Source organism: Pipistrellus hanaki (genome assembly GCF_964339955.1).
Source record: "Pipistrellus hanaki genome assembly, chromosome: 15".
Lineage (NCBI taxonomy): Eukaryota > Metazoa > Chordata > Mammalia > Chiroptera > Vespertilionidae > Pipistrellus > Pipistrellus hanaki.
In genome coordinates this window covers 4604767-4625724 of record NC_140517.1, presented here as the reverse complement: position 1 = coordinate 4625724, position 20958 = coordinate 4604767, and the positions used below count along the sequence as shown (strand labels likewise).

At 48.9% G+C, this 20958-nt stretch overlaps 1 protein-coding gene across 2 annotated transcripts in view; it reads left to right on the top strand.

Annotated features, from left to right (window-relative positions):
* The window catches only part of CES5A (carboxylesterase 5A), a 45583-nt gene extending 31119 nt beyond the window's left edge, over positions 1 to 14464 (top strand). For both annotated transcript variants that reach the window (XM_084861282.1, XM_084861283.1), the window contains 8 exons: positions 1776 to 1880; positions 3560 to 3664; positions 4376 to 4516; positions 5768 to 5836; positions 7989 to 8136; positions 10994 to 11143; positions 13823 to 13895; positions 13988 to 14464. In XM_084861282.1, coding sequence (XP_084717408.1) covers positions 1776 to 1880; positions 3560 to 3664; positions 4376 to 4516; positions 5768 to 5836; positions 7989 to 8136; positions 10994 to 11143; positions 13823 to 13895; positions 13988 to 14147 — 951 coding nt within the window. In that variant the 3' untranslated portion in view covers positions 14148 to 14464. The remainder of the gene's footprint in view (positions 1 to 1775; positions 1881 to 3559; positions 3665 to 4375; positions 4517 to 5767; positions 5837 to 7988; positions 8137 to 10993; positions 11144 to 13822; positions 13896 to 13987) is intronic.
* The last annotated feature ends 6494 nt before the right edge of the window (positions 14465 to 20958 follow it).

Below are 20958 nucleotides of genomic sequence, written 5' to 3'. Positions count from 1 at the left end.
GTGTCCTTTGTTGGGAGAATAGGCTTACCCATTTATTCATATTGGCTTACAACCCGCTTATGTAACTACCAGATGACAGTAGAGGATGTTGAATTGTTTTTGTTAAAAAAATAAATAAATAAAAATAAAGGAAGAAAGAAAGGAAGGAAGAAAGAAAGAAAGTCATGAATCACGCATATCTAATTGGTGCTTCATGTTGAACAAACACTTTCATACACACGGTCTCCCTGGAGCCTCACACTGTGAGTCAGGGGCTCCACCTCATTTTAAGAACGAGAGCTGTTGTCCAAGATCACCTAGTGAGTGACAACTGGAGGAAAACTCATTTAGGTGCGTACAGCTGAAGGCCTGGCGTCCAGTTATCAGGACTGGTCATCACTGACTAGAGGAGCTCAGCTCAGAGGATGCATGTGAACATTTTCACTTAAAACATAATAGGTGCCTTCCTTCGCCAATAGTTTGGTGCAGGGTCTTACTTTCTAGAGTCAGTCTGCTGACTGGAGGCCCAGCAAGACTCTCCTGCATAACGCGCCCCCCGCCCCCCACACACACACACATACAGAGGATCCAGTGCACTTAAATTGGGGGTTCATTGTCCTTATGGTGAACACCCACTTAAAGATGCTGCAAAGAAATATGTGGATGCAGCCCACTTAGGGAGCTTTCTATCCCCTCACGTGATTCACTCTTGTTCTCCCTTAATTTGGCAGCCATATTAGTTAGCTACCTACCTCTATCAACTTATCCCCTCCCCCCAAAAAAGAAAACCACATTATTTTGTTTCCTTTTTACACACACACGTCCATTGGTTCCCATGGTAGTTTGCTGGCTGTGTAATGACAATGGCTAGTGTAAACTGACAAAGCAGCTCTGGAAGCAGACACACCTGGCTCTTGGCAAGAGATGGATGGGAAGAGAGATGTGCAGAGGGGCCGGAATACGGCTCCAGGCTCTGCGTTCAGAGGGGTCAGAGCTTCCCGGACATCTGGTAACATGCTAACCACAGAAGTCGGTCACATGGAGTGGGTTAAGCTCCTGCTGTATAACATTTGACAACATACCAGGTATTCTTTACCTTCCATATAAAGTTATAAGGTGGATCACACCAACTTTACATAAGTGATAGCGGCCGTCATTCACGATGCTTATTACCTAACCGAGTGCTGTGCAAAGCCTTCTGTATTCACACTTCTGCTCCTCCGAACAAGTTTGTGATGTGGGCTCAGTTTTTTGTTTTTAATATACTTTGTGTTGATTTTAGAGAGGAAGGGAGAGGGAGAGAGAGATAGCAACATCAATGATGAGAGAGAATCGATTGGCTGCCTTCTGCACGCCCTCTACTTGGGATCAAGCCCGAAACTCCGGTACGTGCCCTCGACCGGAATCGAAGCTGGGACCCTTCAGTCCGCAGGCTGATGTTCTATCCACTGAGCCACACCAGTTAGGGCAAGTGGGCTCAGTTTTTACTGCAGTTTTATAGGAGAGTAAATAGTAGATGCTTAGAAATATCCAACAACTTACCTGAGGTCGCCCCTTTGGGAAGAAAAGGGACTAGCACCCTCAAAGTTCACGAGGAACATGGGGCTCAGAGAGGTTCACTTGCCCAAACCTTCCCAACTAGTCCTCTAACCCCCCAACCCGGACTTTTCCTTCTCTGAGGTTAGCTCTCCAAAGCAGGCTTCGTGGAAGTTTTCCTTACAGAAGGAGTGGGTGGTGTGCGGTGGGAGGGAAGCCCCTGGATAACTCTTGTGGGGTCTCCTGTGCTCTCTCTCCAGGTTCTGTCCCCACTGGCCGAGGGCTTATTCCACAAAGCCATCATGCAGAGTGGGGTGGCCGTCCTCCCCTACCTGAAGGCCCCGGTGGAAGAGAGGAATAAGGATGTAGGTATATGTGAACCCCTCTCCGGCTTCCTCTCCTTGGTCGGGTGTTGGCAGACCATGGGCTTGGCCTTACTGACCATGACAGGGAATCTGACGCTGACTTGAGGTGAAACGTGTTGTTCCATGGAAGGCCTGGCTCCGTAGGAAATGGGCCCAGGTGCACAGTGCAATGCTGCTGGCGTGCATGTGTGTGTGTGTGTGTGTGTGTGTGTGTGTGTGTGTGTGTGACAGTTCTCACATTGTATCCATCAATCTTTGCTTGTGATATATATCTTAGTCCCCTGTACCTACTCTATTCCACCTAGAGTACTCTGATAAGATTCTGATGCTCTTGCCAGCCCAGTGAGAAATAACACTGTGACTTATTAATATTGTCTGGCAGGAGATTGGGTGGGAGGAGGGGAGGCATATGTCCCAGATGTTCGTCATCTGTCATCTCATCTTTGCACTCTGCCAGACAGTAAGGACCTGGAGACCAGCATGACGTCTGGTGCACGTTAGGCGACTCTAGACGTTTGCTCGAGGAATGAGTTCATGAATGAATATTAGATATTAAACAATGGGCTACGGAGCCACCTCCTGGGTGATATTCATGTTAGCGGTGCATTTTCTTAAACACCTTATGGAAGTTAACAACGCACACCAAGAGCCAAAACAGAGTCATAATATTGCAAAAATACAGTCACTGCAGGCGGAAAATTGACTTTGGTGACGTGATATACATACCAGACTAGTTTCAGTGTGTGTGGTATGTGTGTATTCATCCACCACACACATAGGGAGTGCCCACTGCTTCCCCGCTCTGTGTTGGGACCTGTGGGTTTGGAAGTAGAGAAGGCACATGCTATGAGCATTTTGTGACAAGGATTTCAGCCCGCAATCCACGGGTATGTTTGGAGGTGGTCCTCAAACTCTTACGAGGGCTTTCATTGGATTCTCAGAGCATCTGTGATCCCAGAAGACTAAGGACACTACTTCCAAGGGACACATTCTACACACGTGGAAAGCTCAGTGACGGGGCAGGAAGGGGTTTAGCAAAGGGCTGACTGGGAAGAGAAGGTGGGAACCCTTGGGGTGATGGGAGGTCAGAGGAGGAGGGGATTCGTGGGGACTGCAGTGTCTGATAGGACATCTGATAGAAGGTGGGACATGGGTTTATAGAGTGAGATAGAAAAAAAGGACGTCAGGAATATTCCAGGCTGGGGGTGAGGGTGAAGCTAGAGCAGAGCTGACCAGCAGAGACTCTGAGCTGGACTCAGGTCTCAATAGACCTTGCAAAGCTGCTCCTCTCCCTTGGGGACTCCTGACTCCATGTGGCACCTCAGAGTGGGGCTTCTGGGCTCTGTGGGGCCTACTGCCAATGGAGCCAACATCACAGGCCTGTGACATAACAGGTCCCGCCATGACCAGGAATCCTGACTCTATTCCATGGCCACAGACTGGCAGATCCGCACTCCCAGCTCTTGCACTTGCTAGAGATGACAAGGATGGTCAAGCGAGAGCGTACGGATGACCCCGGGCCAGCCTGCCCTCACGGTGTCCATTCTATGACAGGGACAGGAGAACGGGGAGGGCCAGCAGGCTAGACGTCTTATAGGAAGGACAGATACTATTTCCATATTCCGTTTTCCCAGAGGCTGCCTGTGCTGTGCTCTAACCTGGTCCTTCTCTGCCAACAGCTGCAGGTGGTTGCAAATATCTGCGGTTTCAGAGCAATCGACTCGGTGGCCCTGCTGCGGTGCCTGAGGGCCAAGTCCTCCCAGGAGCTGCTGGGAATCAGCCAGGTGAAGGGTCTGGGCAGGGCTGCTCTTGGAGTGGAATGGTGGACACACCTGACCGCTCTTACTTACTTTGACTGGGGACTTGAAAAGGCATGGGAGTTGGGGATTCCTGGTAATGGCTGTAAAAATGTGGACTTGTAGGTCATTAAAAGATATATACACTTTTATTGATTTCAAGAGGAAGGGAGAGGAAGAGAGAGAAACAGCAATGATGAGAGAGAATCATGGATCGGCTGCCTCCTGCATGCCATCTAGTGTGTGATCAAGCCGGAAACCTGGGCCTGTGCCCTGCCTGGGACTCGAACTGTGACCTCCTGGTTCCTATGTCGTTTCTCAACCACCGAGCCACGCCAGCTGAGCTGCAGGGTAAAAGCTGGCCGGACAGTACTCCCAGAGCTTCATTCAGTGGGCATTTGCATTTCTAACAAGTTTGCAGGTAGCACGGCTGCTGCTGGGAGCCAGGCTTTCAGAATCACTGGGCTAGGCTGCTCTTTCTCGTAGGTGGGTCCTGTGATTACCCCTTATTTGCCGATGAGGAAACTAAGGCACAGAGACGCTGACCCCTCGCCCAGGCAGCCGGATATATGGGGACCAAGACTGGCTCAATTTCCCTTTACTGCCACATTTTTCTGGCGTGGGTTGGCTCAGGGAGGCTGGGGTATGGGGCCGGCAGGTTTTGCAAACAGAGACAGCTTCCGCCCTCTCTCATTTCAGATAGCCAAGTCTTTCACGCGAATGGTGGATGGTTTATTCTTTCCCGAGGAGCCTATGGAGCTGCTGATTAAAAAAGCATTCCGTCCGATTCCTTCTATCATCGGGGTCAATAACCACGAGTGCGGCTTCCTGCTGCCCATGGTAAGAAGTCCGGCTCTGCCTCCTGTCGCTCCCTCTGCAGAGGGCCAGGGGTTTGCTCCCACAGCTGGCCACTCCCACGGATGACACACGTGTTGTGAGGGATAGAACCCACCCGCCGAGCACAGAGTGGCCGTCCTTCCTCTCGGAAGGTGACTGGGGATTGGGGTCAGGCAAGGCAGATGTCTGCCCCGTTTCTCGTTAGCAGTGGTCGGCAAACTCATCAGTCCACAGAGCCAAATATCAGCAGGACAACAATTGAAATTTCTTTTGAGAGCCACATTTTTTAAACTTAAACTTCTTCTACTGCCACTTCTTCAAAATAGACTCGCCCAGGCCGTGGTATTTTGTGGAAGAGCCACACTCAAGGGGCCAAAGAGCCGGCTCTCGAGCCGCAGTTTGCCGACCACTGCTCGTTACGTTTACAGTGAAAGAAACAGCTCTGTATAAAACAGTAAGAGACAATGGGATCCGTTTGAGTTCTGTTCAAAACACCACAAATGCTCGTTTCAAATCCCGGTATGCACAGTTCCTCCTTCGAAGGTATTGAAGTCCATGCAGGTTTGGAAAACTTCGGGCCTTTACACCTTCATGTTCTGGCATTTGGATGTCCAAGAATGCTCTCTAAGCTGGTGCATTCTGCAAGCTGCAAAATCATCAACTCCTTTCGTTCATCCCATAAGAATGAACTGAGCACGTGCTGTATGCTCCGAACTCTTATAAAACCCAGGCAGGCAACAGTGAGCAAGTCGTACGGATTCAGGTTTCTGCACACCTCCATGACCCCCCTGGTTCATAGGTCAATGCTCAACCACTGAGCCACACTGGCCGGGCACAAATGCCCTCTTCTGATGAGGACATCGGTCAAATTGGATTAGGGCCCAGCTAGCATCCTCATGTTAACTCCATCACCTCTTTAAAAATCCTGTCTTCACACATAGACACATTACGAGGTCCTGGGGTTAGGGCTTCACCACAGAAATGTGTGGGAGACACACACACACACACACACACAGCCCGTAACGTGGCCTTTCCACAGGACTGCCACAGGGTCCCACAAGACTACAGGTGTAACAGATGACTGTCTATTCAAATCAGAAGAGAAACTGTCACTTACCCGATGCATGGAAGCTTCTTCTCCCCATAGCCCCTGGGGGTTGGCAGGGTCACTGCTCTTCCCAGCCTCCCCTCACAGGGACCAGCTTCCCTTCCGATGACTTGAGGTGCTCACAGGCACCCTGCTTCTCTCCACAGAAGGAGTTCCCTGACATCCTCAAGGGCACCAACAAGTCCCTCGCCCTGCAGCTGGTGCAAACACTCCTGGTAAGAAAGTTCTGGATTCCCAAACCCACCTGGGACCGGGGACTCATACTGGCTGCATGTCCGCCAGGCTGTGGACTGGGTTCTAGCAATACTGAGGGCCATTCTTCAACCATTCGTTCATTTCCTCCCTGCACACCTGCATCCCGGGCAGGAGAATGGAGAGTCGGACCCCTTTCCTTCCTCCCTTTCGTCTTTCCATAAGCATTTGTTCAGGGTGTGCTCTGCGCCAGATTCGTTTCACCCACTTATTCATTGGTCAGGTGTTAAGTGGGCGTGCACATGCCCCGGGCTTCCCTAACACTGGGCGCAGTGATACACAGGCGTGTCTCTGCACTTGAGGAACCTGTGGGCTGTTGGGATGGACAAACCTGACGAGACATTTCCTGCACCAATCAGGGCAGAGTGAGCTGCGCCAGCACAGCCAAGGGTTCAGCGCGAGCTGAGGGAGGGTGGTACAGGATGAGGAAAAGACAGACAAAGAGAATATGCTGGGTCTAGGTCACATGTGTCAAACACAAGGCCCGCGGGCCAAATCCAGCCGGCCAGGCCTTGCAATGTGGCCCACACCGCGCTGTCCTCACTGCACTCCGCTGTCAGTTTATGACATTGTCAGTTTATGACTGTTCAGTAAACCATTCGGCCCGTGATTTAGGCTGGATTTTAGATTTTGGCCCCTTCTCTGATTGAGTTCGACACCCCTAGTCTAGGTGGATCTTCTGTGCCTGGCTGAGGCCACAGAACAGATCCAGACTGCAAGCTGATGCTTTATTTATAATAGGGGCAAACAAGGAAATTTACAATGTTCTTGTGAGTTTCACTTGTTTTGGCAGCACTTGCTGCCCCTCCCACTAGCTACCCAGGAAGGATCTGGGGAGCAGTCACAAGATCAAGCTTAATTGTGCTTAGAGGACTGTGCCCTCCAAGCTGGGACTGGTTTGCGACTTTGCCAGCAGGTCAGTCCGAGGCTTCACCCTATAACCGTGCCCTACAGCAGAGGGATGCCCAGGGCTCCGTGGTGTCCATGGTGTCCATAGGAGGGAGCAGTTGGCTAGCTCAGGGGCGGGGTTTGGAGTTTGAGTTAGGTTTGTCTGGCGAATGGAGGAGCCGGGCTGAGAGGAGCGGGCGGAACTGAGAGAACTGGGGAGGGGCAGATAAGTGTGAAGAGGTCAGTGGAAGGGGTCAGCTGCCGCCTATGGAAGGCAGATAAGGTTCCATGCCAGGGGCTGGGAACAGAAGATCGACATGATTCCATGTCCATTGGAGAAAGGGTCCTGTGTCTGCAGTGTGGGCCGGGCTGGAGGCAGGGGTGCCTCAGGCCCTGAGGCTTAGACAGGATGTTTAGATGAGTCATGGCTGCTGGGACTAATATGTGAGCAAAGGCCCAGAGGCAGCGTTGGTACCAGGGGCAGCTTCACGGCCATGGGATCTGTGTAGTGCACAGGGCCTTTTGCTCAGAAGGGTTCTACACGTGGTTGGATGTCCTGTTGTCACCATCTTGAATTCCTGTAAGTTTGGAACCATTTTTCACTTGGCATTGAACATTTTCACTTGGTACTGGGTCCTGCACATGGCATAGCCAGTTCTGCCCAGGGGTGGCTGTTTCTGAAACATTTCAGAGAGGTCTGTGTACTGTGATTAAGAGCATGGGATTTTAAAAATATATATATTTTATCGATTTTTTTTTTTTTTTTTTTTTTTTTTTTTTTTTTTTTTACAGAGAAGAAGGGAGAGGGATAGAGAGTTAGAAACATCGATGAGAGAGAAACGTTTATCAGCTGCCTCCTGCACTTTTCCTCCCGGGGATGTGCCTGCAACCAAGGTACATGCCCTTGACCAGAATCGAACCTGGGACCCTTGAGTCCGCAGGTTGAGGCTCTATCCACTGAGCCGAACCGGTTAGGGCAAGAGCATGGGATTTAGATGCAAATAGTCTTGTGAAAGAATCATGGTTCAACCAGTATGGGCCAACCAAGCCTCAGTTCCCTAATCTGTGAAATGGGGCTGGTTCTGACCATTTGCACCACAGGCTCGCTGTGTGGATCCCACAGGGCAGTGCATGTGGAGCACTCAGCATGACGCCTGCACAGGCATAGGCCCCACGTGTGGGCCGCTGTCCCTGACCTGGCTCTCCTGTGACTGTGATCTTTTGCAGCGCATGCCCAGCCAGTATTTACACTACGTGGCGGATGAGTATTTCTACGGAGAGCAATCCATTTTTGAAATACGAAATAACTTTCTGGACTTGCTTGGAGATGTGTTCTTTGTGGTCCCGGGGCTGGTCACGGCTCAATATCACAGAGGTGAGTCCCTGAGCCACCTCCCTGCAGGGCCACAGCACAGCAAGGCTGGTGCCTGCGGACCGGCCCCCGTTCCGCCCTCTGTTCCCTCACTGAGGGGACTTCTCAGGGGTGTCTGGGGTATAACCGTAAAGGCCAACTTGTGTAGCTGTCCTGCCTTTCAGAGATCAGGAATGTTGATCAGTTCTTATTGTTTGTGTTCCTTCTGCTTCTTCAGGGCCCGCCTCCACATCATTTTCTGGGGCCCAACTTCCAGGTTACTTTCTGTTTGGAAATGTCTTAGCTATAAGGAGGGCGGGAGCATTTAGAAAGAGAAGATTACTTGTGAGGACACAGACCCACTCTCTCCCCCCGCCCCTCTCTTCTTCCTTTCCTCCCTTCCTCCTTCCTTTTTTTCCTCCTTCCCTCCTCCCTCTCTTCCTTCCTTCCTCTCTTCTTTCCATTCTCCTTTTCTTTCCTATAAGAGACTCACTTTAAAACTAAAGATGCAAATAGGTTGCAAGTGAAAAGAAGGAAAAAGATATTCTATATAAGCAATATCCAAAAGAAAGTGGGTATGGACCTCTTCATGTCAGACAAAAGAGGCAATGGGCCAAAGCCGGTTTGGCTCAGTGGATAGAGCGTCGGCCTGTGGACTGAAAGGTCCCGGGTTCGATTCCGATCAAGGGCACGTGCCTTGGTTGCGGGCACATCCCCAGTGGGGGGTGTGCAAGAGGCAGCTGATGGATGATTCTCTCTCATCGATGTTTCTGGTTCTCTATTCCTCTCTCTTCTTCTCTGTAAAAATCAATAAAAATATATTAAAAAACAAAAACAAAAAAACAAAAAAACAACAAACACCCAAAAGCTTCCATTTAGAAAAAAAATAATAATAAGAGGCATTGGGATGAAATGGTCACAGGGAATTGTTACAGACTAAAAGAGACAGAGAAGCACAGCATAGCAAGATAGAAGAGTGAATTCATCCAGAAGATACAACAGTTTTCCGGGCACCTTACCACAGAGCCCCAACATGTATAAAGCTGACAGATTTGAAGGGAGAAATAGTTTTGCATCAATAGTTGGACACTTCACCCCCACTGTTAATAATAGCTGGGTCAACTCTAAAAAAAAAAACAAAAAAAGAAAACAAAACAAAACAAAAAAACAGGCAAGGAAATAGAAGATTTGGACAATAACAGGTCAGGGCCCTTCTTCACAAGTACGCAATGCGCATTCTCCAGAAGAAAGCATACATTGGGCCACAGAACAAGTCTCAGGAAGTTTAAAAAGATGTAAACCATCCCTAGTATCTTTTCCAACCACAATGAAAGGAAATTAGACATCAATAACAAAAGGAAATTTGGAAAATCAACAAATATTTGGAAATTAAACAGCCCACTCCTTTTTTTTTTTTTTAACATTTAAAAAATTACGGCAAAATACGTATCACCAAAAAAAATTTAGCATTTCAACTATTTTTAAACATATGGTTCCGTGAGATGGAAGTTTATTCCCATTGCTGTGCAGCCGTCGCCACCATCCATCTGCAGGACTTTTCATCATCCTGAAATGGAACTCTGTCCCCATGACACAGGGGGTCCTCACTCCTTCTGTCTCTGTGAATTTGGACTGTTCTAGCTACCTCAGATAAGTGAAATCAGGCACTGTTTTTTTTCTTTTGTATCTGGCTTAATTCACAGCATAATGCCTTTGATATTTACCCAGGTTGTCCCATGTAAAAAGAATGTCATTCCTCTTTAAAAAAAAAAAAAAAATTATTGATTTCAGAGAGCAAGGGAGAGAGAGATAGAGAGACAGAGAGAGAAATATCAACGATGAGAGAGAAGCGTTGATTGGCTGCCTCCTGCACGCCCCCTACTGGGGATGAGCCCACAACCCAGGCATGTGCCCTCGTGCCTTCAGTCCACAGGCCGACGCTCTATCCACTGAGCCAAACCAACTAAAGCTGAACAGTATTCCACGGTACCACCTTTTGTTGACACCTTCAGCATCCACAGACATTCGGGTTATTTCTACCTTTTGGTTACTGTGAATAATGCTCCCATGAGCATTGGCATACAAATAACCTGTTCAAGTTCCTCCTTCCAGTTAGTTCGGGAGCATGTCCAGAAGTAGGACTGCTGGATCGATGGTAATGCTATGTTGCACGTTTATTTAGAAACCACCATATTGTTGTCCACAGTGGCTGCAGCATTTTAGGTTCCCAGCAATGCACAAGGGTTTCCGTTTTTCTCCACATCCTCCCAGCATCGGGTATTCACTGTGTGTGTGTGTGTGTGTGTGTGTGTGTGTTAAGCAATAGTCATCCTATTCGTGGCTGTGAAGTAGTTTCATTCTCGTTATGATTTGCTTTTCCCTAACGATTAATTTCTCTAATGATTAGTGATGTTGCTGCTTTAATGGGAGACTTCGTAAGCATGCCCACCCTTATCCGGGAGAGGAAAATAAAAAGGAAATTCGGAGAAAGAGGGGGAAGCTAGAGCACAAAGGCCTTTCGTAGAAGAGGGCTGGAGGAATGTGGGGTGCACAGGGGCATCTCGGAAGCAGGGAGTGGCTTTGTTCTGTTTGTCATGGGCCTCTGCACTGGGTCAATGAGAGGAAGTCACGGGAGGTAGACCGCGGGTCCATGCGAAGGGCTTCTTTTGAAAATGAGAACCCTTGCCCTTGCAGCCTGCCTTGGACGGGCATCAGCTCTTTGCCACCAGGGCTGCGGGGGCCTCTGGAGCAGGAAACGCTGGTCTGCAGGAGGGAAGAGGGAAGGCAGCTTTGTTCAGGTCGCTGCTTGTATGGGGGCTGCCCCCACCCATAGGGTTGGGAATTGGGGGCACTGCCCCAGGCTCTCTCTCCTTCGCTGCAGACGCGGGCGCCCCCGTGTTCTTCTATGAGTTCCAGCACCGGCCGGACAGCTTCAAGGACAGCAAGCCGGCTTTCGTCAAAGCCGATCACACGGACGAAATCCGCTTTGTGTTTGGAGGGGCCTTCCTGACCGGGGATGTCGTCATGTTCGGTAAGGAACCCGCCGGGTTTGGGGGGGAATGTGGGGAGGGGGCGCTCTGCTGGTCCTGCAGGAACACGGCGGGGGGCGGGGTGTGAGGTGGGCAAAGACAGGCCTCCCCACCGTTTGCCAAAGCCCCTCATCCACCCCAACACTGCAAGCGCTGGAGGACTAGCTTTAATTGATTTGTTTAGTCCAGTGTTTCCCAAACTTCTCTCATGATGAGAATCACCTGGTGGAGTTGTTAAAACACAGATTCCTGAATCCCAACTAAGAAGTGCTAAGCTAGGATTTTTGGGAACATACAGGTAAAATTGTATACTTAACTAGAGCTCTAAGACAGATGTTATATACAGAGCACTAAGTTAGGTATGCAATTTTACCTATATGTTCTCAAAAATTCTAGTTTAGCACTTCTTAGTTGGGATTCAGGAATCTGTGTTTTAACAACTCCACCAGGTGATTCTCATCATGAGAGATGTTTGGGAAACACTGGTTTAGTCCGTGGCTTATAAACGTGACCTTCCCTGGAACATGCCCTCCTCGGTGCTTTTAGAAACCACGACTTGAACACCGGCTGCTGGATGAGTGTTCCTCGTTGTACTAAAGCCTGAAGGGGCAGGCGCTTGGGGGCAGTCACGCATCTAATTTAGAAAAATAATCATCTCTGGCTGCTGGTCTCACCCACCTGCCCTTTTCAGAACTCCGTGGGGCTAGCACCCAGGGCTTTAAAAGGCAGGAACCTCCTTCTCCATCATCGCAGCCCCAGGGGCCCCGATCCCGGCGACCTCGTGTAAATGCCATGGGCTGTCCCTGCTGAGGGTCTCTCGTGTATCCCTGAATGGATGGCCCGTTTGGTGCCAACCAGATGAGGTCGTCAGTAGAAACAGTGACAGGAACGGTACCCAGAAGCTATCCCTAAAACACTTCGTTTTAGACAGTTGCGAAGGCAGGCTCTTGGGCAGCTCCCAGCGGCCGCCTGGCAGTGAGGACAGAGCTGCTCCCCTGGAGGGTACACGTGCACTGCGGCGTATTCATTCCCTCATTTGTTCATTCTCGTCTTATCGCACCGATCATAGCAACCACCTCCTAGGCCGCCACGGGGGTGAAATGAAATGATTCGCACGAGCACACTTTTCTTATTACTCAGCAGCCATGCAGAGCCTGGACTATTGATGGGCACACAGACTCTCCACGTTGGGGGCAGGGGGGATAGAATGGCATAGGTGTCAGAGTTTTCTAAAGAGCTTCTGATGAGAAAAGAAGCCGGGTAACAGATAGAAACAGACAGTCTATGGGAAAGGAAATATGAAAGGCTTTTAAACGTGAAAACCCACTTGGCCTCACTGTCAACAAGGGGACTGAGGGCTTGTTGACGAAAATCTGAAATACATATGGTCTTTAACCTCGCAGGTTTATTTTTATTTTATTTGTGTGTGTGTGTGCAATTATACTTCCACATGTGCAAAAATAAACCTGCTCACTGGTACATTGGTTTTAGTGAAATAATGTAAAAAATACCTTAGTAGAGTACTGGATACAAGAAATAATGTAAAAATACCTTAGTAGAGTACTGGATACAAGAATTATATATTTATACCAGTGGCCCGGTGCATGAAATTCATGCATATTAAAAGGGAATTAATTAGAGGAAACATTTTAATATTGCTATTTGCCCTTTCTCTATAATACAAGTGTCAGAGATGAAAGAAAATTAGTTAAATGTGTATGAAAATCTCCCTCCTGTCAGAGTCTGGGGTGGGCCTTGGGACTCAGAGTTAAGTCTCCACCCACCCACACGTGCCTTGAAATCGCGTGAGACCCAGACCCAGCCAGCCTCATCCCCGTCAAGCCCTGCAGAGTGGGGAGTGCAGCCTCAGGTCCCCCAGATTAAGCATGAGGGCGTGACAACCATTTGCATATTAGCTCTTTATTATATATGATAACTGCATATAAACATACATGTAGGGTGTCCCAAAATATATATATACACACACTGTGAATATTTATAGAGGCAGTGTTTATTAAAGTACATTTCATTTTCAAAATTAAGCTATCAGCTGTTACAGTATGTATACATTTTGGGGGGGGGACATACCATTTTATAGAACAATAAATGATAGTGAGTGGAAGTTTTATAGGCAACACTGTGGAACTATCTCCAAGATAGAATTGTAGTAAAAAAGAAGATGCCGAATCTGTGTTCAAGAGTATAAAAATGTGTCTGCCTAACCCTTGTACATGCCCAGTCGGCCTCCAGAGGGCGCCCAAGAACCTGGTAGCAATCACTGCCTCAGGCTGGGAACAGTGGAGAGAAGAGATGGGAGGGAAGCTAATTTGTATTAGATACTCTTCCTGCACTTCAGGCTTTGTGCTTTGAACATGATGCTTTGAGCATGACTCCTTCAAAAAAAGAAATGCAAGCCTTGGAGGAGAGAGTGAGGGTCCCTGTTCCCCAAGACCCTGTAGCCTCAGGGGAGCGGCTGGAGGAGCATTGTGCACAGGGAAGATGTGTGTTCAGCCTCACTACTCGGAGGCCATGCTTTCTTGGGCAAGCCACAGGTGCCCTGAGCCACAGTATCTGCAAAAGCAAAATGAGTTACCCAGCAGGAGGGATGTGAGAGGCATTCATAAGATGCGAGGCACCTCGGCACTGACCTGGGAGCCGGACTTTGTGATTATCTCCCTTAGAGGGAGCCACCGAGGAGGAGAAGCTGCTGAGCAGGAAGATGATGAAATACTGGGCCAACTTTGCGCGGACCGGGTAAGTATGCCTCGGGGTCTCCCACACCTGGCGCTTAAGGATGGAAAGCTCACTGCCCACCCCCACCCCCGCCCCCGTTTCTGCTCTCCCAGGGATCCTAACGGAGCTGGCCTGCATTGGTGGCCGGCTTACGATAAGGACGAGTACTACCTGCAGCTGGCTCTGAACATGAGTGTGGGACAGGGACTGAGAGCGCAGAAGCTGAAGTTCTGGAGGGAAACCCTCCCCTTGATCATGTCCAAGTCCGGATAGCTGGGGCCTCTTTTCTCCGTAATCTTTCTTTCCCTGCTTCTGCCGTTCTTTGCCTCTTCTTCTCATGGAGGAGGGATCTCCGTGTGAGTTGGATTTTCTTCCTCCTGCTGCAATTTCTCCCGCTATCGTTGGCTTCTTTCTGTGTTCAGCTGCTTTCGCTGATCCTTAGGGAATTCTCAGCAACATCAAAAGAGTGCAATTTGCCTTGAAGGCTACCAGATTTCTTCCATACATCTGCAGGGGGTAGGGGAGGGGGACTGGCCTCTTAGTTGGCATAATAATGATCGTGTTATGCATATGAAATAAAAGCAGAATGTAAAATACGTGTGGGAAACAGAATTTAATTCTGGGCTAAAAACTACACACACACACACACACACACACACACACACACCACCCAAGAGGAAGTAGGACTGTTTTTGCTCACCACGGTCTCCCGGTGGGGATATGCTGGTACACAGCAGGCACCCCGTGTCGATTTCCTGAAGCATCAATTCGCCTCCACCCCATCAGGGAAACATCTCTTTTCCTTGGTGACCTTGCTGCCTGGAATGCAACTTCTGCATTCCTGACCTTAGAGGGTGTCAGGCTTCCATTGTTGAGAAGGAGGCTGGCTGCCATGCCTCCCTCCCCCACCTCTCTCTGAGCCACCGAAGAACCCTGTTCAAGCCAGTGATGGTCAGTGCATCCAAGCTTGGCTGTGGCTGCAGCCTGCCTGGATGGGGTTTGGAAGACTCAAGTCTCCAAACAGATCACATAACACATGGGAACCAGGACCTTTGTGTACATTAGAGGCATGCTGTCCTCACGACCCCACAGACATCTTCCAGGACCGGGTCACTGACAGAGGCGTGTAACCTGTCAGCGGCAGCACCTCTGAAGCAGCGACCGGATGCCCTGCACGGCTGTTCTCAGGGACCCTGACAGCACAGTCCGCAGGCCTGAGTGGCAATACCCCCACAACAAAGGCATGAAGTCTCAGCTTTCCACAGTCCCCACGACTCGCCCGAGGCCTGAGCCTGCCTTTTTCACTCACTGATATTACCTGGCCTCCGAAGGTATTTAGGTGTGGAGCCCTGACCTCTCATTTTACAATAATCTGAAAAGGTGCAGGGATTCCCCCCAAATCCCTCAGTGAACCAGGCCAGCGTGGCCCAGTGGTTGAACATTGACTTCTGAACCAAGAGGTCACGGTTTCATTCCCGGTCAGGGTACGTGCCTGGGTATTGGGCTCCATCCCCAGTGTGGGGTGTGCAGGAGGCAGCTGGTCAATGAATGATTCTCTTTCATCGTTGATGTTTCTCTCTCCCTCCCTCCCTTCCTCTCTGAAATAAATAAAAATATATATTTAAAAATCCCTTAGGGCCTTAACCGGTTTGGCTCAGTGAATAGAGCGTCGGTCTTCAGACTGAAGGGTCCCGGGTTCAATTCTGGTCAAGGGCATTTACCTTGGTTGTGGCCACATCCCCAGTGGGGGGTGTGCAGGAGGCAGCTGATCGATGTTCTCTCTCATTGATGTTTCTAACTCTCTATCCATCTCCCTTCCTCTCTGTAAAAATCAATAATATATATATATGTATATATATATATATATATATATATATATATATATATATATATATATATATATAACCCTTAGGGAGTCAGCAGCGGGGCAAACCCAGGCCCAGAGTCTTGTCTCGCCTCTCTCAGGACTTGGCCCCTGGCTGCTGGGTTGTCTCCACTTTAGGTGACTGTGGGAGCGGTGGATTCGTGATGCTCCCGCCACTTTATGGCTCTGGAAAGAGGCGCTGAGCCACGGGCAAGCAAACTGGAACTTCCGTTGCTTCTGCAGCTGCGGAAGGCTGATTTCTACATTGACATTTCAGGGAACTAACAGCTAGAAAACACCACTCAACCCATTTTTAAAATACTATCCTATTAAGTGGCATCCCGAATATTATTTCTATACTGCTCACAGTCCCCGCGCCCTCAGATATGGTTGTAATCTTGGTAGGTGCCTTGCAAGAGAGAGCATCTGTCCTTGCTTGTTCCCGTCCACGTGCAATCAGATGTACCCCGGAGTTAAAGTTGAGATATGAATGTCACCGCATCCTGATTTCTTCTTTTAATTCAGGGTTTCTATCGGGGTGTAATTAGGAGACTGACTTGGAGGGCTTTCCCAGAATTCCAGTGCCCGGGCCACGCCCCAGGTCATCTGAAGCAGGATCTTCTTGGCTGGCTCCTGGAAATCCATATTTTCAGTTTTGAGGCTTTCAGTGCACCTCCCTGATCAAGATCTGAGGACTGTGGCTCCGTGGTTGAGCGTCGACCTATGAACCAGGAGGTCATAGTTCGATTCCCCCATCACGGCCCATGCCCGGGTTGTGGGCTCAATTCCCAGTAGGAGGCATGTGGGAGGCAGCTGACCAATGACTCTCTCTCATCATAATTTGTTTTCTCTATGATGAGAAAGCAGAGGTGACTGTGAAAGGGGGCTGGCTGCCATGCCTCCCTCCCCCACCTCTCTCTGAGCCACCGAATGTTTCTCTCTCTCTCTCTCTCTCTCCTCCACTCTGAAACCAATAAAAATATGTTTCAAAGTATATTTTTAAAAGAACTGTTGAGGATTAATATTGTGTCACATGCATTTTCCAAGTTGTTGGAGGATCTTTTAAAAAACAAAACACCAGCAAGCACATCTGTCTATATCACTGTTTCTTTAGCTGCTAGCCGATTCCTGGGCGTTTGTGGGCATCCTTTGATGAACAACTTCGAGAATGAGTGCTTTTAGTTAAACTTCTTTCTGGCATCTGGATTTACAGGAGATGCCCGGGGTCAAAGGCCATGCCCTTTTTAAATTATTCTTATGCTCTTCAAATTCACTTTCCAAAAGGGTCATGTCACTTCATATTCATGGGAAACACATGCATTTCACAGTCACCTCTGCTTTCTCATCATAGAGAAAACATATTATTTCATTGCTTTCTAATTAAACGTGTAGGTTTTTACAGAAAACCCTTTTCTTCCCCTCCCAAACAATCTTGGATCTGAATCACTAAATCAAACTTAAAAAAACCGCAGAAACAACCAGATGCTTTTGCCTGTGAATTTCCTAATGGCCAGCAGAGGGCAGCATCACAAAAGGGGGGGGGCGCGCTTCCCTCCCAGGCTTCTAGGTGATTGTGATGGGATGGAGAGTGGAGAACCTGGAAGGAAAAGAACAAGTCAAAACAGTTCAATGGCAAACTACCACCATGTATCCTCGTCCCTTCCCCCGTAGCGTCTGGAAGGTGAGACGGTGCTCTCTAACCTGGGAAGTTTGACTGAAGGAACTCCCAGGAGAGCAGAGGTGGGGCCAGCCTTGGTTTTCTTTCCTCCTGTTCATAGTCCCCATCAAGCCTAGGCACCTCCTCCTCTCCCCTGTGGCGCCCTGTGCCTCCCTCAAGGGCACTTTGGACTCTGGACCTTCCTGCCCAACCCCAAAGCCCAGCTCCCCTCCCTCTCAGCCTCTGGCCCTGCCTGCAGGTCAAGGTTTTCTCCTGGGCAAAGGGTGGGAGGCGGGCTCACCCACGCACCCAGGACGCTGCCCTGCTTGGCGCTGCCCCGGACAGCACATACACAAGACAGACCTCCTTCCCACAGCGAGCTGGAGCCATTTGACACAGTCTTGTGTTCTGCTAAGAGTTTATGTTAAGAGTTCATTTTTATTCCTGGGAAGGAAGGGCATTTGTCACGATACAAAGCAATGTGTTGGCAAAGAGACTTGTTCTCCGTGGACGGATCAGAGTCCAAGTTGGGCCTTTAAGGTTGGACAGGATAGAGGCCAGCAAGGAGTGGTGGAAACAGCCATGGATGTTCAGTGGTGGCTGGGGGGAGGAGGGGTTGGAGTCCAGGGGGCAGCCCTGTGTTTGGCAAGGTGGCTGGAGCATACCTTGGAGGCCTAGAGGGGTAGCTTTTAACCTTGACCTGCAGGAAACAGACCTTTTCTTTTTTTTGGGGGGGGGGGGGAATGATCGATAAAACGTGAATTCATCTACCCAGCTAGCTGTCCATCCATCCATCTATCATCTATCTATCTATCTAATCTATCTGGGCCCCTTTCCATAATTACACTTGAAGCCCTGTATACCTCCTGGAATTTTCCTGTGTAAGACCCAATGCATTCACTATCTGCTGTAGGTAAGTTTAACTAGGATTTCTGTGAGTACATAACACTAGAGTCCTGGCCAGAATAATTGCACAGTTGACTATTCGCATTCTATTTCTATTTCTAATACTTACATAGTCTTTGGTACAGTTTCTGTAACAGTCTTGTCTCCTCCGTTAGATAGTATGTTCTGAAGGCCTGGAATACATTTTTAAGTTTTTAATGGAATATAATATACATGTAGGAAATGACATAGAGTATAAAAGGATATGCAGGTTAATATGTAAATTAGTGTAACAATATTATATCTTATGCTAGAGGCCTGGTGCATGAATTCATGCACCAGTGGGGTCCCTGAGGCTGGCCTGTGGGATCAGGCTGAAACTGGCTCCCTGACATCCCTTGAGGAGTCCCAGATTGAGAGAGGGTGTAGGCCAGGCTGACGGACCCCACCAGTGCAGGATCGGGGCTGAGGAGGGATGTGGTAGGTTGGTCAGCTGGACCGTGGGTGGGCTCCAGGGCATGTCCCGCCCATCTCGCTCAGTCCCAATCAGCTGGACCCCCTTTGCTTTCCATGACAGAGTGTCTTCCCCCTGGTGTTCAGTGTACATCATAGTGGTTGAGTGGCTTTGGCATATAATTAGCATATTACACTTTGAATGGATGACCGGACACATAGTATATTAGGCTTCTATTATATAGGACTAGAGGCCTGTTGCAGGAAGATTCCTACAAGAATAAGGCTTCCTTGGGCTTATTCCTATCTTCAGTCTTTGTTCTGTGCCTGGTTATGCAAATTAACCACCATCTTGTTTGGTTAATTTGCATACTTGCTCCTGATTGGCTGGTGGATGTGGCTTGTGGGTGCAGTGGAGATGCGGTCCATTTGCATGTTTCTCTTTTATTAGATAGGCTAGTTTAGTAATATATAATATAGTATATATGTTCTCTATATATTATATATGGTGCCCTGATGAATTGCCACTGACTGGTCATGCTTGTGTACCCAGCCCCTAGAACAAGGCACAGGAGATGGTCAGCATCCCAGCATCTGGAACTCAGGTCCAGGCCCTGCCCCACCCCATCTGTCCAAGATGGTCACCTCCATCCTGACTTCTAGCAGCGTGCTGTCATCATCCGGGTGCTGTGCTTCATATAAACAGAACCGCACACTCCTGCATCTGGCTTCCTTCTCTCCACATCAGGTGGGTGACTCTTTTGGTATGTGGCTGCAGGTTTTCCATCATTGCTGCGGACCCATTATGTGTGTGAATAGGCCATAAATTACCCATTCTACTCTTGGTGGGCACTTGAATAGTTTCCAGTTTCCGGGTATTTTGAATAGACTATTATAAACATTCTAGAACTTGTCAGCGAGTGACAACCTGCATGCCTTTCTTTTGGATCTTTACCTGCCACTGGCTTTTCTGGGTCCCAGGCAGTCGCCTATGGCAACTATATGCAACACACCCAAAGTTTCCTCAGATGGTTACACAAATGTGCCCTCCTTACCAGCAGGCTAAGAGATTTCCTGCCGCCCCGTGTTGTTGATAATATTTTGCTCTTTTCTGAGGACTACTACACGATTATTCCTATTAATGGCTGTATATTTCCTTGCTTGGTTTGGTTAGGCATCACAATTTATTGGCAAAATTGCATTCTGCAAAACAAGTTACTTGATAGGAAGAGAAGGCACGGGAGATCAGTTAGCAATACAAGGGCAGGACCAGGAGGAGGGAGGTGGCCAGGCGTTGGGGTCACTGTTACTGCAGCCATTTCTTGAGCTTCAGCACACTGCCTCCTTTTGACCCTCAGATTTCTGGACAGAAATCATATTATGTTGCCGCTGCCAGATCTCTGTTGTAATCAGGCGATTGGGTTCCCTGGGTTCAGTTCAGTTCCAGGGCTGGCAGAGACGGAGCCCTGTGGGTACGCTGCCCCGGGGGTGGGCCTCAGGGCAGAGCACTGCCCTCCCCAGGTGCACACATGGGGGGTATCTGCACCCCCACTTCCAGAGACTTATCCATTTTGAATCCCTCTGTCCGGGGCTGCCTCCTCCATATGTGTCAACTTTCGCTTTCTCTGCTCAACAAATAGCGGCCATTGCTCCGGCCCCTTCTAGCTTCATCCTGCTGTTGCCTCCGTCCCCTCGGCCATTCTGTTGGTACATGGCGGCTCATGTCTTTCAAGACTTTAGTTCGTGTCCTTTAAGAAGAATTTGGGGATGGAGTGGAAATGAATGCAAGTGCTCGATCCTTCTTTATTAGAAAGTAGAGAACTTTTTTAAATGCACGTTTAAAAACAGTGTTCCGTGTGTTCCTATGTTCTTTCCCTTTCCATTGATTTTGCTAGGTGACACTGATTAACAAAATGATACAGGTGCACAATCCTACAACATATCATCTGTACCCTGTATCGTGTCCTCACCTCCCCGTGTGGGATGGGTTTTAACGGACGGCGAGCAGTTCCTGCCACAAATAGTACCCATTCAACCATGGACTTTGGTATCAGGGGTTTTGTTTTCTAGTACACAGCAAAATCAATACAGAACCGTTACATAAATGCGTTAAGGTGTGTTCGCACTCGGCCTTAAATAACCTTGCGTAACTCCGGGAATCAGCGTACTCCACTTTGCTGAACACTGAGCTTTTGTCATTCCTTTGCTTTCCATGACAAGAGCCT